Genomic DNA, 18,060 nt, shown 5'->3' on the forward strand with positions numbered 1-18,060 from the left:
TGTTATTGATGTACCTTATAGGCTCATCACAAATGGCCAGATTCTGACATAGACCAAACTAAAAACTGTTTTCTATTGGTCATGACAGGCACATTTAATCGGACTGACTGCCCATGTGGTTATGTCGTCTATTCTCATAGGCACTGAATCTTGTAGTGATCGGTGGCATGCTATAGAGCGGGGTACTTAACTCTTACCCTACGAGGTCCGGGGCCTGATGGTTTTCTGTTCTACCTGATAATTGATTGCACACACCTGGCACACACCTAAATCAGTCCCTCATTAGAGCGGAACAATTTGAAAGTGAGATTTTTGGGGGACTCAGGACATGTCACATGATCCACTACAGCAGGGGTGTCAAACTCATTCCACGGAGGGCCTTGTGTCTGCAGGTTTTTGGTCTTTCCTTTCAATAAAGCCCTAGACAACCAGGTGTGGGGAGTTCCTAACTAATTAGTGATGTTAATTCATCAATCAAGTACAAGGGTGGAGCGAAAACCCGCAGACACTCGGCCCTCCATGGAATGAGTTTGACACCTGTGCACTACAGTGCACTGTCAACCATCAAATCATAGGAATCATACATTAAAAAAATATCTAAATAACGTTTAATTGTTTATTCGATTGCATATGCAGATCAAAAACATGAAGACCCATTTATCATTTTCTGTGTTGTCAAGAAACCACGATTATTCATTGACCAAAACGAATGGTGCAGGGGTCGAATCAAAACCGTTAATTAAAAACACAACATTTGAATAATCAAATAATTATTCAATTTCTCGTTATTTAATATTTCCTTTAGACAATAAAAACCAAAAACATAACCGTTTATGCGTTGTTTGATTTCTGATTCAAATCAAATAAACGAGGAATTACATTTTTTTTACTAGTTTTTTATCTTGTCATCTGATAGGAAATATTAATTGGACAAAAATTACCCGGACCCATTAACTCAAATCTAGGTTATGATTTCGAGAAAATGAACAACTAAGGAAGAATTTTTCGAGTCTCTCATTGACTTCTCATTCAAATCCCGGTCTGCTTGGTCTGTTTCGCAAGCGTCCCCGGAAGTCTCGCGATGTTGCGCCAGTGTTTCGATTTACGGTGAGTATAGAAAGCAGTGACAGGAAGAAACGAAAGTGAAAATGTGAACATATTATTCGAATCCGAATGCAAGATATCGTGGTGGCTCTCGTCATTTAGTTAATCATAAAATTAATATTTGTTACCTTGGAACATTTTGTATAGACTACGGCGTAGTCCTACATCATTATCTTGTGCGCAGCTCCGGAGTTAGTGGGCTTCTAATGATAATAGGAACAGGTCTGCGAGCAGCGCTAAAATTGCTAAATTGAGACGACATGTCTAGGATGTTTCCCGGGATTAAACGGTTTAGGCACAAACGCACTTTATTACTGGTTCCAGTTCTCGCTTACATGGGCCTGCGCTGGAAGTCGTTCATACCAAATTGTTGGCCTTGGCTGGAACGCATCTGGAGATTTATCATGCCAAGTTATCCTAGTCCGAATTCCCTTCCCAGAGATGAAGTGGAGAGTCAAGAGTCTCAAGTAAGTGTAGTAGTGGAGCCTTCTGATTCCCTTCCCAGAGATGAAGTGGAGAGTCAAGAGTCTCTAGTAAGTGTAGTAGTGGAGCCTTCTGATTCCCTTCCCAGAGATGAAGTGGAGAGTCAAAAGTCTCTAGTAAGTGTAGTAGTGGAGCCTTCTGATTCCCTTCCCAGAGATGAAGTGGAGAGTCAAGAGTCTCAAGTAAGTGTAGTAGTGGAGCCTTCTGATTCCCTTCCCAGAGATGAAGTGGAGAGTCAAAAGTCTCTAGTAAGTGTAGTAGTGGAGCCTTCTGATTCCCTTCCCAGAGATGAAGTGGAGAGTCAAGAGTCTCAAGTAAGTGTAGTAGTGGAGCCTTCTGATTCCCTTCCCAGAGATGAAGTGGAGAGTCAAGAGTCTCAAGTAAGTGTAGTAGTGGAGCCTTCTGATTCCCTCTCCAGAGATGAAGTGGAGAGTCAAGAGTCTCAAGTAAGTGTAGTAGTGGAGCCTTCTGATTCCCTTCCCAGAGATGAAGTGGAGAGTCAAAAGTCTCTAGTAAGTGTAGTAGTGGAGCCTTCTGATTCCCTTCCCAGAGATGAAGTGGAGAGTCAAGAGTCTCAAGTAAGTGTAGTAGTGGAGCCTTCTGATTCCCTTCCCAGAGATGAAGTGGAGAGTCAAGAGTCTCAAGTAAGTGTAGTAGTGGAGCCTTCTGATTCCCTCTCCAGAGATGAAGTGGAGAGTCAAGAGTCTCAAGTAAGTGTAGTAGTGGAGCCTTCTGATTCCCTTCCCAGAGATGAAGTGGAGAGTCAAAAGTCTCTAGTAAGTGTAGTAGTGGAGCCTTCTGATTCCCTTCCCAGAGATGAAGTGGAGAGTCAAGAGTCTCAAGTAAGTGTAGTAGTGGAGCCTTCTGATTCCCTTCCCAGAGATGAAGTGGAGAGTCAAGAGTCTCAAGTAAGTGTAGTAGTGGAGCCTTCTGATTCCCTTCCCAGAGATGAAGTGGAGAGTCAAGAGTCTCTAGTAAGTGTAGTAGTGGAGCCTGAATCCATTCCCAGTGGAGAAGTGGAGGTTCCGGTTCTCAGGTCATTTGATATTGAAGACACCGATGAATACTCCTGCATGTATGACTCGACATGGGAGGATCATCCAAATGAAGAAACAAGTGAAAGAAGGACCAAACATGTACGTATGCACTATGCAGGCCCTTGGGCCCTGATAACGTTTTTTGGTGAGGTCTCTCAACAGATGAGTTTCAGAATACTGTAGCTCACAGGTGTCAAACTCATTCCACGTGGGGCCGAGTGTCTGCGGGTTTTCGCTCCTCCCTTGTACTTGATTGATGAATTAACATCACTAATTAGTTAGGAACTCCCCACACCTGGTTGTCTAGGGCTTTATTGAAAGGAAAAACCAAAAACCTGCAGACACTAGGCCCTCCTTGGAATGAGTTTGACACCCCTGCTGTAGCTCATCATCAAACATCTCTTATTGGCACCATAAAATACAACTGGCATATTTCATTTCCCCCCCAAAACATTTCAATTTAAAACAAAATTCCCCAATCTATAACTCAATCTTTCAGAATTTTCAGATAGATATGTATTATATAAAATGCGTGCTTCAATGGCTCATACATTTGCTCTCTCATACAGTGCCTTCAGAAAGTATTCACGCCCCTTAACCTTTTCCACATTTTGTTGCGTTACAGCCTGAAGTTAAAATAGATTACATTTAGATTGTGTCACTGGCCTACACACAATACCCCTTAATGTCAAAGTGGAATTATGTTTTTAGAAATGTTTAGAAATTAATTAAAAATGAAAAGTTGAAATCTCTTGTGTCAATAAGTATTTAATCCCTTTGTTATACCAAGCCTAAATAAGTTCAGGAGTCAACATTTGCTTAACAAGTCACATAAGTTGCATGGACTCATTATGTGTGCAATAATAGTGTTTAACATGATTTTTAATGACAAGTTAATCTCTGTACCCCACACATACAATTATCTGTAATGTCCCTCAGTCGAGCAGTGGATTTCAAACACAGATTATATCACAACAACCAGGGAGGTTTTCCAGTGCCTTTCAAAGAGAGGCACATATTGGTAGATGGGTAAACATAAAAAAGAAGCAGACATTGAATAGTGCTTTGAGCATGGTGAAGTAATTAATTACACTTTGGATGGTGTATCAATACACCCAGCCACTACAAAGACACAGGCGTCATTCCTAACTCAGCTTCCGGAGAGGAAGGAAACTGCTCAGGGATCTCACACTGAGGCCAATGGTGACTTTAAAACAGTTAGAGTTTAATGGCTGTGATAGGAGAAAACTGAGGGTGGATCAACAACATTGTAGTTACTCCAAAAAAATGAAAGTAAATTACAGAGTGAAAAGAAGCTTGTACATAAAAATATTACAAAATATGCATCCTGTTTGCAATAAGGGACTAAAGTAAAACTGAAAAAAAAATGTGCCAGAGAAATAAACTTTAAGTTCAGAATACAAAGCTTTATGTTTGGGGCAAATCCAACACAACACATCACTGAGTACCACTCTTCGAATTTTCAACCATGGTGGTGACTGCATCATGTGCATCATGTCATCAGCTAGGACTAGGGAGTTTTAGGATGAAAATAAACGTAATAGAGCTAAGCACAGACAAAATCCTAGAGGAAAACCTGGTTCAGTCTGCTTTCCAACAGAAACTGGGAGACAAATTAATCTTTCAGCAGGACAATAACCTTTAACACAAGGCCAAATATACTGAAAATGCTTACCAAGATGACATTGAATGTTCCTGAGTGGCCTAGTTACAGTTGTGCATTAAATTGTCTTCAAAATCAATGGCAAGACTTAAAAATGGCTGACTAGCAATGATCAACATGACAGGGCTTGAATAATTTTTTTCAAGAATAATGTGCACATTTTTGGGGTCACTAAGAAAAGTCCTTGTTTTTGAAAGAAAAGCTATTTTTTTGTCCATTAAAATAACATAAAATTTATCAGAAATACAGTGTAGACATTGTTAATGTTGTAAATGACTATTGTAGCTGGAAACGGCAGATAGATTTTTAATGGAATATCTACATAGGTGTACAGAGGCCCATTATCCGCAACCATCTGTATTCCAATGGCACGTTATGTTTGCTAATCCAAGTTGATCATTTTGGAAGGCTAAGTGATCATTAGAAAACCCTTTTGCAATTATGTTAGCACACCTGAAAGCTGTTGCTCTGATTGAAGAATCAATAAATTGGGCCTTCTTTAGACTAGTTGAGTATCTGGAGCATCAGCATTTGGGGGTTCGATTACAGGCTCAAAATGGCCAGAAACAAAGAACTTTCTTCTGAAACGCATGTCTATTCTTGTTCTGAGAAATGAGGGCTATTCCATGCGAGAAATTGGCAAGAAACTGAATATCCCATACAACGCTGTGCACTACTACCTTCACAGAACAGCGCAAACTGGCTCTAACCAGAATAGAAAGAGGAGTGGGAGGCCCTGGTGCACAACTGAGCAAGAGGACAAGTACATTAGATTGTCTAGTTTGAGAAACAGACGCCTCACAAGTCCTCAACTGGCAGCTTCATTAAATAGTACACGCCAGTCGCAACGTCAACAGTGAAGAAGTGACTCCGGGATGCTAGCCTTCTAGGCAGAGTTCCTCTGTCCAGGGTCTGTGTTTTTTTGCCCATCTTAATATTTTCTTTTTATTGGCCATTCTGAGATATGGCTTTTTCTTTGCAACTCTGCCTAGAAGGCCAGCATCCCGGATTCACTGTTGACGTTGAGACTGTGGTTTTGTGGGTACTATTTAATGCCAGTTGAGGACTTGTGAGGCGTCTGTCCACCATGCAAAGCTTTAGTCAAGGGTTTAAGACTTCTGATGTTTTTATTACGTCTGTCTATGTGATCTAATAACTTCCAGATACATAAAATGGATATGACTAATAAAGTCTGCTAGGCCCGTCAGTAGCCAAGTAGAATACAAGCCGGCCTTTGCAGCTAGTAAAAGTTTCCCTCCAAGTTTGTTTTACTTTATATAGCTCAGACACGTGGGCGTATCAGTATTGTATCAGGTGTTTCCAGTATCTGCCATTTTGTGATCTCATGGAGTGAATGTGTTTTCAGTCAAATAAGTTTAACAGATTCAGAAGTGCAGCAAGGGATATGCAGAAGTACAGGCATGATTATCCAGTAAGTCATTATTCTCTTCACACAATCTTACACACTTTCTGCTATAAAATATATCCACCTCAATCATAGTATGTTACTGCTGCTGACTATCAATCAATCAATAGTTTGTACATAGTCTTTAGACCTTTGTTCTTGTTTCCACAGGGGCAAGGATCAAAGTTGTACTTTGGCGGGCAACAAGTAAGCAAGTCCTCATCTCTTTATGTAGTACATGGAAAAGCGGGATGATTTTAGTCATTTTACTGGCCAATTCCTCTGAGATTATTGTACTGTTTTAATACAGCTCTCTGAAATATCCTCATTTCTGAATTTGCATTACTCCCCCCCCCCCCCAGGATGAAATGCCTAATTTACAGTTCTACTGTGGACAAATACCCTCCTCCCCTGATGGTAATCTCTTTACTGTTTCTTTAAGCGCAGTTTCAATTTGACAAGACATGGACATGTTTAACTGTAAACTTTGTTCTGATTAGGTGTCTTCATTGAGGACTTTCACAATAAATGGCACAGGAAATATTCAAAACTGGAACAAGTTCACTCATACATCCAATGGTCAGTTTCCTTTACATTTCTAAGTTAAATTGTTTAAAATATTTGTTTAATACACAAACATTTTGTTTAGGTTGTTCCCACTTCAAGAACCAGGAATGAATTATCAAGCCAAGGAACTCACCAAGAAGGAAATTGAGGTACTTCTAGTAGTTTCTTTGAGCAAGGAAAGTGTTCTCTGCATACTGCATTTACATGTCATACATTATCTACTGACTGGGGGCATAGAAACAAATGAAAATATGTGTTCATAATCGTTCTGAATGACAATCCGTTTCCTCCTCAGGCTTTCCTTGAAGATGGCACAGCAAAGCAGAGGCTGGTCGCATCCTACAAGCTCATGCTGGACTTCTACGGCATAGAGCTGTCAAATGACATAACAGGGGAAGTGAAACTTGCGAATAACTGGCGTGAGAGATTTGACAATCTGGAAAGGTTAGAAATTTCTTCATTTGGTTATTTAACTTTTTATTTTAGTGATTGCAATACATAATAGCTCAGATTTCAGTTTTCAAATTAAACTTCTGAGAATAACAGTGCTTTTGAGGTTAACAGTACCCTTGTATTTTTGTTCATGGCAGAAACACACACAACAACCTGCGCATCACCCGCATCCTGAAGTGCCTGGGCACTCTGGGGTTCCCCCACTACCAGGCCCCACTGGTCCACTTCTTCCTAGAGCAGACTCTTGTCAAAGACAAGCTGTACAATGTGAAGGAAAGTGCCCTCAACTACTTCATCTTTGCTGTCATTGATAAGCAAGAGCGCAGGAATTTAGTTAAGTATGCCTACGCGCACTATGAGCCCAAACATGAGTTTGTGTGGTGCCCCAAGACAATCCAGAGTATATTTAGGGAAGAGACATTCCCAGATTATAAAAACTCAATTGATCTTAAACAGGTTAACATTGACAACACTGCCAGTTATCGGCAAAACGATAATGCACAATCCAGTTATGGAGCTTCTGATAGAGGTAGCTCTATAACTACCTCCAACCCTAGTCAACACCCCACCATCGATTCTCCGAAGCAATCAGATTATCAACCTAGCAGTGGACATCTAGAGGGAAATACTAATAATTGGAGAAAGAGAGCTGCAGATAAGCCAACAGAGCATGAACTTCCCAAACGTATCAACGTTTCAGAGGGAATGACTAATGTTGATCATGATGAAAGAAAAAATAAGGGAGCAGATAGTGAACCAAGCAATGATGTTTCAGAGGGAATGACTAACACCAATGGTCATGAGAGTACAGATGAGCAACCAGAGAGAGACAGTGGAGATTTTGAGGGAACCACAGACAGCAAAGATGATGGTGCTGGGGAGAATAAGGGAGCTGCAAGTAAGCATTTAGAGAGCGAACCATGCCCTGACGTTTCAGAGGGCAATATTAGCACATCCCGTGATAGTTAATTGATACCAAAAGGAAATATTCAGTGTTTGACGTAATGGTGACGATTGATTAGAGTATTCAACCATGTCATGCACTAATAAAGGAACATTATGTATGCCATCTATTCTAATCATTTCCATTTATATGAACAAATGTTAGTAAATCAATTTATTACTTCTGATTACATGTATAATATATCAGTGGGTTGTTATCCACATTTTTCAAAGCAACACCAATGTTATACTATTGATTACTGTTTTCAAACCAGCAATGATTATATTAGTGGTTTATTTTGTAATAGCATATTTTTAGTTTTGGGAATTTGTTATATGGAGTTTTGGGTAAATGTTCAGCTTTGAATGACTATGCTTGCCTCAGAAGGCATTTCAAAATACTTTCTACTGCTTAAAATATTGAAAATATCTTTAGTGCCTAACCACCAGGGGTGCCCTAATGATTTGTATACATTTGATTTTAATAAAATAATAGATAAACAGAGTCTATGTGGTGTTTATTACAGTCTTTGAACATGACATTTTTTAAGTCTGAGAAGTAATGGAAAGAACGAACCCATTAATGACAAAGATTGCCATAAAGAAGGTTTAATTGGCCAAGTTTGAACAAAATTAATGTCAACTGTAATTAGCAATACTATAGGTACATCCATTCAGTGGTAACTGCTGAACATACAAGCACATACTGTCCAATGACTTCAGACTATAGCAATCAATGTTTCCTAAATTCTTACATTATCCATTCCAGATATATGGCTTATAATTTCTCTACTTAGAAAAATGTGATTAAAAACATACCGGTATATACACAAATACATTCATATTTACATTAAAGGTCAGGGAGTTAATCAGTTGCTTTCATGTGTTTCTTAGAAAAGGTACTTTGACAGGAGAAAGGTACTTGTATGTAAATGACATGGTATCATAGTCAGATGAACTTAAATGACCTCAATATTAGTTTCAAATGTGATAACATTCATAAAATATGAAGTGGGGGGGGGGGGGGGGGAAATCAGACCTTTCGAACTACAAGAGTATTGTACCATGAAATAATTTGCCATGTAGAAACAGATTCCCAATGTCTATTTACATTTAGTTATGGTGCTGAAAGTAAAAGTTACAGGGTGATTGATTTACTACAGTGAAAAGTCCTCAAAAGTAAGACATTACAATGTGTTTTTAGCAGTTTCAACCTCTGCAGGTTTATCGCTCTCTTTTGGGACATCAGATTTGTTTGTTTCTTTTTTGTCTTCTCTCTTTTCTTTGCTCTTGCTCCTGTCGCGCCGGTTCCGGTCTTTATCCCTCTCTCTATCTCGGTCTCGTGCTCTGTCTCGGTCGTTGTCTCTCCTGTCAGGCTCTCTTTCCTTGCCTCTGTCCCGGTCTCTGCTCCTGGACCTTCTCCTGTCGCGGTCTCTCTCCCGGTCTCTGATCCTGGGTCTGTCTCGGTCGTAGTCTCTCCTGTCAGGCTCTTTCTCCCTGCCCCTGTCTCGGTCTCTCTCCCTGTCCCTTCTTTTGTCCCCCTCCGGCGCCCTGTGTCTGTCCCCCTCCGGCGCCCTGTGCCTGTCCCCCTCTGGCGCCCTGTGCCTGTCCCCCTCCGGCGCCCTGTGCCTGTCCCCCTCCGGCGCCCTGTGCCTGTCCCCCTCCGGCGCCCTGTGCCTGTCCCCCTCCGGCGCCCTGTGCCTGTCCCCCTCCGGCGCCCTGTGCCTGTCCCCCTCCGGCGCCCTGCGTCTGTCACCCTCCGGCGCCCTGCGTTTGTCACCCTCCGGCGCCCTGCGTTTGTCACCCTCCGGCGCCCTGCGTTTGTCACCCTCTGGTTCCCCATGTCGCTCTCCCTCCCTCCCTCTGCTGCGCTCCCTCTCCCGGCTTCGTTCTCTCTCTCCCCTGTCTCTCTCCCTGCCTCTGTCCCACTCTCTCTCCCGGCTCCAGGGCTTGCCCTGGCCCCTGTCCCATGGCCTGGCTCCATGGGGCCCCTCTCTGTCCCGCTCCCTCCTGCGGTCCTCAGACAGGTCCCTTTGCCTTTCCTCAGACAACCGAGAGGAGCCAGGGATTGGCTCCCGGTCTCTGTGGCCCCCTTCAAATCGACTGGGCCTGTCTCCACCGCAAGGTTCTGAGCCCTCTCTGGTGGAGCTGCTCCTTCTCATATCAGGCGAGTGTCGTCGCCAGTGGTCATCCCTGTGGGACTCTGGGCTGTGACCCCCCATGCGGTTTGGTAGAGGTATGGGGCCCTCTGGTGGGGTCGGGAGCAGAGGCCCACTGTGGCGAACTGGCCTTAAGTCCCCTGGACTGTCAAGGTGATACTGATCAGGTCCTCCAAAATGCTGTGGTGGGGCCCCACGGTGGTCCTGAGGGGGTCTCTGGTCATCATAAGACCCCCTGTGTGGTGGTGGGGAGGGTGCTATTGAGCCCCGAAACTGGTTAGGTGGATGGAAGCGCTGTCCACCCATATCTCCACTGGGAGGCGGGCCTCTCCGCCCCTCATACTGGTTGTGTGGAGGTCCTCTGTAAGAGGGGCCTTGTGGGGGAGCCTGGTTGTCTTTGTACATGTGTGGAGGGGTCTGACCCTGGTGATGGTCCATGCCCTGCTGGTAGGACCCAACACTGACATTGTTGTACTGATCTACAGGGCCTCTTGGTGGGTCAATCATGTGGGCTTGTGACCCATGATCCCCAAAATGAGAAGGTGGACCTCTGGGCCCAGGGAAGTGGGATGGAGGAGGTCCTCTGTTGTCAAAGTGGCCTGGGGGAGGCCCTGTGAATGGTGGATGGGGTGCTCTGGGTCCAGGGAAGTTGAATGGAGGAGGGGGTCCACTGTTCCTTGGTGGAGCTAAACCGTTTTGCCCGTCAAAATTAGGTCTGGGCAGGCCATGGCCCTCCATGAACTGGCCTGGAGGGAGGCCTTGCTGCCCCATGTGCTGGGGAGGCATGGAGCCCATGGGGGCATTGAACATCTGGGGAGGTGGGGCTCTCGGGCCCATCGGCTGGAATGGAGGGGGTCCCCTGGGTGGCATCATGGTCTGGGGTGGAGGACCAGGGGGGGGCTCATACTGCTGCTGAGAGCCTCCCCATTGGTTCTGATAGGGAGGATAAGCAGCAGGAGGCGGCCCATATTGGGAGTACGGAGACTGGTTGCTCTCCACTTGCATGGGTGGAGGAACTTGAATGGGTGGAGGTGGTCTCTGCATAGGTAGAGGACCTGACAAGGAAGGAATACTCTGCATGGGTGGGGGAACTGACATGGGCGGTGGCCCGAGCATTGGGGGCGGACCCTGCATTGGTGGTGGTACAAGCTGGGGTGGGAAGGTGGTTGTTGGGAGAATGTCAGGAGCTCCATAGTCCATGTAGCTTGATGTTTCCATATGTGACATGTGGGAGGATTGAGTGTCCACCAGGGTGGAGCTATCCTGGGTGACATTCTGAGACAGTACATTAATTGTAGGTGAAGCTAAGGAGTTGTTGTTTGTGGATATGTTGAAGTAGCCAGAGGAGGTAGGCTCTTGACGGTTCTTCTCAAAACTAGAGATCTCCCCTGTTTTTAAAATGCTGTCTGCATTTGGCCAAATACTGTATTTGTCCAAGTCACTCTTGGTTGGGTCGACTTCCTCAGATTCAACAGTTTGTTCCTCCATGTAATTGACCTCCGTAGCAGGTTCTACATGCTCACCTAACAGGGGAATGGAAACCTCTGTTGCGTCTGATTCCAGAAAGGGAAGAGAATCTGTTATAACCTCTTCTTGGGGCAGTGGTGTTTCTGGTTCTTGGACATCAGTCTGTGGTGGTGGCGTGGTGTCTTTGGCAGGAGGTATCTCCACTTTTTCTATTGAGTCTGAGGTTAGCCTCCTGGGATCCCTACTCTGCCTTGGGTCCCTTCTCTGGTTAATCAAAGGAGCAGCAGCAGAAGATTTCACTAACTCTTCAACTTTTTTGCCCAGCTGCAAGAGCCGACTGTTGGCCAGTAGGGATGGCTGTGAGATCAAACTGTCTGTGACTGAGAACGAGGCAGCTGATGTCCCTGTGGTTGACTTTTTTTCGTGGATGGATTCCTCCTGCTCCTCCAGCTGCTGTTTCTGCTCCTCAATCTGTTTGTTGAGATCCTCCACCATTTTCTGCTGTTTGGTCAGATCCCCGGTGGCCTTGGCTTGACCAGGAACCTCAGTCTTGACCTCCTCGAAGATGGTGTCATCCTCCGGGTCATAAGCCACATCATCCACATCCGTAGCCTCTGGCTGCTTGATGACCTCAGGTTCTTTAACCGACTTCTGGGGTGCTCCATAGCCCATGCTTGGGTCATATTCCTCCTCTGGGTCGTATGGTCTGTCATCCTCATCTTCCTCCACCTGCTTCTCCTTAGAAATCTGTCCAAATTGCTGAACAATGGGATCTAGCAGAGTAGCAGGCACGGCTGAGACGTCAACAGCACCATGCTCTGAGGGAGACATGGAGGCCTCAGAGTCTTGCCTCTTGTTCCCAAACAAGGTCTTCAAGATGGTCTGAAGGGGAGTGGCATTGGCAGCAGATGATGCAGCAGAGCTTGAGGCAGGTGACTCTTTGTCTGTAGCAGGGGCTTTGACAGAGGACAGGAAGGACAGCACTGATAAGGCTGCCATGGACGTGGAGGTCTCTGAGGAGCTGAGAGGGGGAGGAGTACCTGGGGGGGTTGTGCTGAAGGGAAGATCCTGGGTGTACCGCAAGGCTTTCTCGGCTTTGGCTTCAGCTTTGATGGTGGTGGTTGGTTTTGGAAGGCCAGTATCATCTAGGTCTCGGATTTGGATCTTGGAACGCTTCTCCTCAGTCTCCAAAGAGGCTCCAGCACGCTTCTTGTCCTTCTGGCAAATCACCAACCCAAGCAGGAGGTTAGGACGCGCTGGTTCAAGTCCTACAAGACAAAGTTAAAACAATTAGTGATAATTGAATAAAATGCATTCTAGAACATATCCTTATCCACTTACATACTTGTATACTGTATATCTCCGATAGATTCATCTGCTAAATGACAAATTTCCAGAGATACAATTTATTTGAAGTGAATCTGAAATGAGAGCTTGTTTCAAACGCCCGAAGCTATGGACGACAACAGACAAGAGGATTTCACAGAGACCGGGAATCACACAGATCACAACAAACCAAAACTGATCACAAAAAGGTTTGTTGATTTAAAGCCACAAGCTGTGGTCTTCACTTTCCATTTCGAATTGTTCCAACAACAAAAAATATGAGCACAAAAAGCCACCTGTATAATCAGCTTCAAGTATACAATTAAATTAAAATATTCATGTGTCAAAAGAATACAAACAAGAATTGTAAGCTACAGACAATCTTTAAGAGTGCTTAGTCACACTGCTGAGCAGTCTTAAACTCCCCATGATACTTTGAGAACTGTGACTGTCTGTGCACTGCATTAGACTGCATGTTTCTGTTGATCTAACATCACACCTTGCAGGTACAGAAAAACGCAACATTCGCCACTTTCACTAAGCTTCTCATCTTGCTAGATTGTGACTTCATGAGAATGCATGCTAATGACATGTCAATATTAGTAGACATTTCCATATTCTTTCCTATTCTATATAAAAACAGACAATATGTGTTGTACAGTGCATTCCACTGAACTTATATGCAACTTTTTTAATTATGACACTACTTATCCAACCTCTGCTGACAACTAATTATATGGATGGTTAAGTGTTTGTTTCTTCAATTCAGTGAGTGTTTGAGATCCATAGATTCTTCTCTTGTCCATCTTCTTTAAAACCCCAACATGAGTAGAACCATCTGTCCAAGGCTCTCCAAGCTGGACCTCTCATAATAACTTACCATGGCTTTCCAGGCATTGTTGGCGGTATGGGATGGACTAGGTGTAGGTCAGGTGCTGCCCATTCAGTTATGATGTGTGGGTACTGGAGATGCAGGTAGATCCACTAACACAGTACACCAAGTTGCAGTGAGGAGTAATTTAAATGTAACATTGTGGCAGTTGTCATTTTCAGAAACACCATCATTACCCAAACATTTCACACGAGTATCTACAGAATAAAAGCTGAGCCTTAAAAACAACAGGCTGAGACTGACGTCTAAGGCCGCACCAACCTGTGATGCACAACATCCTTTATTTAAGACAGACGTGTGATACAAGGTAATATACACACAGAGTACACACTGAGGGCATAGAACAAGTACAGAGGGATGTTTATGGAGGAAGGCAACAGCAGAAATACATGCTCGCCCCCTACAATGTATATCATAAACCAACTTCATGAAACAAGCTCTCCTTTCACACAGAGGAAAACTAAGTAAATGAACAAAATCCTGAACATAGTGACCACTCTGGACAAAACTATCGACTGACATTATGCCTAACTTAATTGTCTTGAGGTATAGAGACTTTGGCACATTATATTCAATCCAGTGTTTGGGTGTTAGGGTTATCGGAGGCCTCTGTGCGTCTCCCTGCAGATGCTTACCTGGCCCATCAAAAGGTAACAGTTTGGAGGGCAGGGGGTCCTTGGAGCTCAGGGGGATGAGGTACAGGTCTTTGATGCGGCGGTTGTTGTTGGCGACCACTCCAAAACGCTTCCTACTGCTGAAATAAGAGAAGAGAGAGACGTAGGCAACCTCTTCTTCCTCTGTGGCTGGATGGAACCGGATTAGACACAGCTCCTGGAGATGAGGCAAAAACAAAGAGAGGGGTGTGACTTTAGGATCCTCAACCAGGAAGTAGGTTATGTATAAATACCTCACATTATTAGATTGTGGTGGAAGCTTTACCTTGGACAGAGATGTCTTCAGTTTTCCCACATAGTCCCACACAGTGCTGGGAGAGATTCGGCCTCCAATGTGGATGGTGTCAGGCAGATCCTGTACAGGATTAACAATGTCACCTTTGTGTTAAATTCGGATGACACTACCATATATTCACAACCAATTCAAACAAGTACAGTGCCTTTGGAAAGTATTCATAACCCTAGACTTATTCCACATTTTGTTATTACAGCCTGAATTCAAAATTGATTAAATCTTTATTTTCATCTACACACAATACCCTGTATGGCAAAGTGAAAACATGCGTAGAAATTGTAGCTAATTTATTGAAAATAAGTCTATGAGCTTTGCACACCTGGATTGTACAATATGAGCTAACAATTCTTTGCAAAATTCATCAAGCTGTCAAGTTGATTGTTGATCATTGCTAGACAGCCATTTTCAAGTCTTGCCATAGATTTAAGACGATTTAAGACAAAACTGTAACTAGGCCACTCAGGAACATTCAATGACATCTTGGTAAGCAAAAGTGTATATTTGGCCTTGTGTTCAAAGTTACTGTCCTGCTGAAAGGTGAATTTGTCACCTAGTGTTTGTTGGAAAGCAAACTGAACCAGGTTTTCCTCTAGGATTTGCCTGTGATTAGCGCCATTCTGTTTCTTTTTATTCTAAAAAAACTCCCTAGTCCTTGACAATGACAAGCATACCCATAACATGATGCTGCCACCACCATGGTTGAAAATATGAAGGGTGGTACTCAGTGATGTGTTGGACTTGCCCCAACCATAATGCGTTGTATTCAGGAAATAAAGTGAATTTCTTTGTCACATTTCTTGCAGTTTTACTTCAGTGCCTTATTGGGGCGGCAGGTAGCCTAGTGGTTAGAGCGTTGGGCCAGTAACCGAAAGGTTGCTAGATAAAATCCCCGAGCTGACAAGGTAAAAATCTGTCATTCTGCCCCTGAACAATGGAGTTAACCCACTGTTCCCAGGCCGTCATTGTAAATAAGAATTTGTTCTTAACCTGTTTGGGCTGCAGGGACAGTATTGAGTAGCCAGATAAAAGGTGCCCATTTCAAACGGCCTCGTACTCAATTCTTGCTCGTACAATATGCATATTATTATTACTATTGGATAGAAAACACTCTCTAGTTTCTAAAACCGTTTGAATTATATCTGTGAGTCAAACAGAACTCATTTGGCACAAACTTCCTGACCAGGAAGTGGAAAGTCTGAAATCGAGGCTCTGTTCTACTTCCTGCCTATGAATGGGCATGATACGTATTAGTATACGTGCACTTCATAGACCTTCCCCTGGATGTCAAGAGGCGGTGAGAGAAGAAATGTAGTGTTTATCTTGGTCTGAAGTGGAATACAAGCTCTTTGTATGACGTGTCCGCCCATTTCCTGTTTTCTGGAGAGCGCGAAGGGGGACCTGGATTTGCCTTCTGTTTAGCTGCCGTTATAGGCGACTAATATCTCCGGCTTTGATTTTATTTGATACATGTGACCATATCATCGTAAAGTAACTAGTAGTCCAAAACTCTTGAACGTGCCGTCCTTGGCCAGCTCTCCTGCTATCTCTCTCAGAATGACCTTCTTGATCCAAATCAGTCAGGTTTCAAGACTAGTCACTCAACTGAGACTGCTCTTCTCTGTATCACGGAGGCGCTCCGCACTGCTAAAGCTAACTCTCTCTCCTCTGCTCTCATCCTTCTAGACCTATCGGCTGCCTTCGATACTGTGAACCATCAGATCCTCCTCTCCACCCTCTCCGAGTTGGGCATCTCCGGCGCGGCCCACGCTTGGATTGCGTCCTACCTGACAGGTCGCTCCTACCAGGTGGCGTGGCGAGAATCTGTCTCCTCACCACGCGCTCTCACCACTGGTGTCCCCCAGGGCTCTGTTCTAGGCCCTCTCCTATTCTCGCTATACACCAAGTCACTTGGCTCTGTCATAACCTCACATGGTCTCTCCTATCATTGCTATGCAGACGACACACAATTAATCTTCTCCTTTCCCCCTTCTGATGACCAGGTGGCGAATCGCATCTCTGCATGTCTGGCAGACATATCAGTGTGGATGACGGATCACCACCTCAAGCTGAACCTCGGCAAGACGGAGCTGCTCTTCCTCCCGGGGAAGGACTGCCCGTTCCATGATCTCGCCATCACGGTTGACAACTCCATTGTGTCCTCCTCCCAGAGCGCTAAGAACCTTGGCGTGATCGTGGACAACACCCTGTCGTTCTCAACTAACATCAAGGCGGTGGCCCGTTCCTGTAGGTTCATGCTCTACAACATCCGCAGAGTACGACCCTGCCTCACACAGGAAGCGGCGCAGGTCCTAATCCAGGCACTTGTCATCTCCCGTCTGGATTACTGCAACTCGCTGTTGGCTGGGCTCCCTGCCTGTGCCATTAAACCCCTACAACTCATCCAGAACGCCGCAGCCCTTCCCAAGTTCTCTCACGTCACCCCGCTCCTCCGCTCTCTCCACTGGCTTCCAGTTGAAGCTCGCATCCGCTACAAGACCATGGTGCTTGCCTACGGAGCTGTGAGGGGAACGGCACCTCAGTACCTTCAGGCTCTGATCCGGCCCTACACCCAAACAAGGGCACTGCGTTCATCCACCTCTGGCCTGCTCGCCTCCCTACCACTGAGGAAGTACAGTTCCCGCTCAGCCCAGTCAAAACTGTTCGCTGCTCTGGCACCCCAATGGTGGAACAAACTCCCTCACGACGCCAGGACAGCGGAGTCAATCACCACCTTCCGGAGACACCTGAAACCCCACCTCTTCAAGGAATACCTAGGATAGGATAAAGCAATCCTTCTGCCCCCCCCCCCCCTTAAAAGATTTAGATGCACTATTGTAAAGTGGCTGTTCCACTGGATGGCATAAGGTGAATGCACCAATTTGTAAGTCGCTCTGGATAAGAGCGTCTGCTAAATGACTTAAATGTAATGTAAATGTAAGTATGTTTTTTCAATATAGTTTCATCAGATCACTGAAAAATTTTCGGGAGTTTTGCCGTGTTCCGTTCTCTTCCGTTTGTTGACATGGAGAGCTTCGAGCCACTTGGCTAGTGCGCTTGCTAATTCAAGAGGGAAAATGGACGTTCTAAATCCAAACAATGATTGTTCTTGACAAAGGACACCGTGTCCAACATTCTGATGGAAGATCAGCAAAAGTAAGAAACATTTTATCATGCTATTTCATATATCTGTCGTGCATGTGAACTAGTCGCCGGCGCCCAACTTTGGGGTACTCTAGCTATACGAAGCTGGATGTCGTAATTAAGTTATTTTTTAGAATTCTAACACTGCGATTTCATTAAGAACTAATGGATCTATCATTTCCTATACAACATGTATTTTTTTGTTATGTTTATGAATAGCTATTTGGTCAGAATATGTGTGTCAGAAAAAGTGTCAGAAAAATATCGTTGCTGTTTAGACGTTGTGGAAAAAGTAGCTACGATAGCAACATGTATAACCACTGATTTCAGCTCTAAATATGCACATTTTCGAAACAAAACATAAGTGTATGTATAACCTGATGTTATAGGAATGTCATCTGATGAAGAATATCAAGGTTAGTCAAAAAATA

At 44.3% G+C, this 18,060-nt stretch overlaps 2 protein-coding genes across 7 annotated transcripts in view; one reads left to right on the forward strand and one right to left on the reverse strand.

Annotated features, from left to right (window-relative positions):
- The first annotated feature begins 1,086 nt into the window (after positions 1-1,086).
- Positions 1,087-8,181, forward strand: LOC129815065 (uncharacterized). Its single transcript, XM_055868397.1, has 8 exons — positions 1,087-2,723; positions 5,675-5,740; positions 5,885-5,920; positions 6,076-6,130; positions 6,214-6,292; positions 6,363-6,429; positions 6,576-6,724; positions 6,871-8,181. The coding sequence occupies exons 1-8, from the start codon at positions 1,365-1,367 to the stop codon at positions 7,700-7,702; spliced, it is 2,643 nt and encodes an 880-aa protein (XP_055724372.1). The 5' UTR covers positions 1,087-1,364; the 3' UTR covers positions 7,703-8,181.
- An 87-nt stretch (positions 8,182-8,268) lies between these two features.
- LOC129815064 (death-inducer obliterator 1-like) overlaps positions 8,269-18,060 on the reverse strand; it is a 32,168-nt gene continuing 22,376 nt past the window's right edge. For all 6 annotated transcript variants that reach the window (XM_055868394.1, XM_055868392.1, XM_055868396.1 and 3 more), the window contains exons 14-16: positions 14,459-14,548; positions 14,155-14,350; positions 8,269-12,569 (exon numbers count right to left, since the gene is read on the reverse strand). In XM_055868394.1, the coding sequence (XP_055724369.1) occupies positions 8,863-12,569; positions 14,155-14,350; positions 14,459-14,548 (3,993 nt within the window). In that variant the 3' untranslated portion in view covers positions 8,269-8,862. The remainder of the gene's footprint in view (positions 12,570-14,154; positions 14,351-14,458; positions 14,549-18,060) is intronic.

The sequence above is a fragment of the Salvelinus fontinalis genome, chromosome 18, assembly GCF_029448725.1.
Source record: "Salvelinus fontinalis isolate EN_2023a chromosome 18, ASM2944872v1, whole genome shotgun sequence".
Taxonomy (NCBI): domain Eukaryota; kingdom Metazoa; phylum Chordata; class Actinopteri; order Salmoniformes; family Salmonidae; genus Salvelinus; species Salvelinus fontinalis.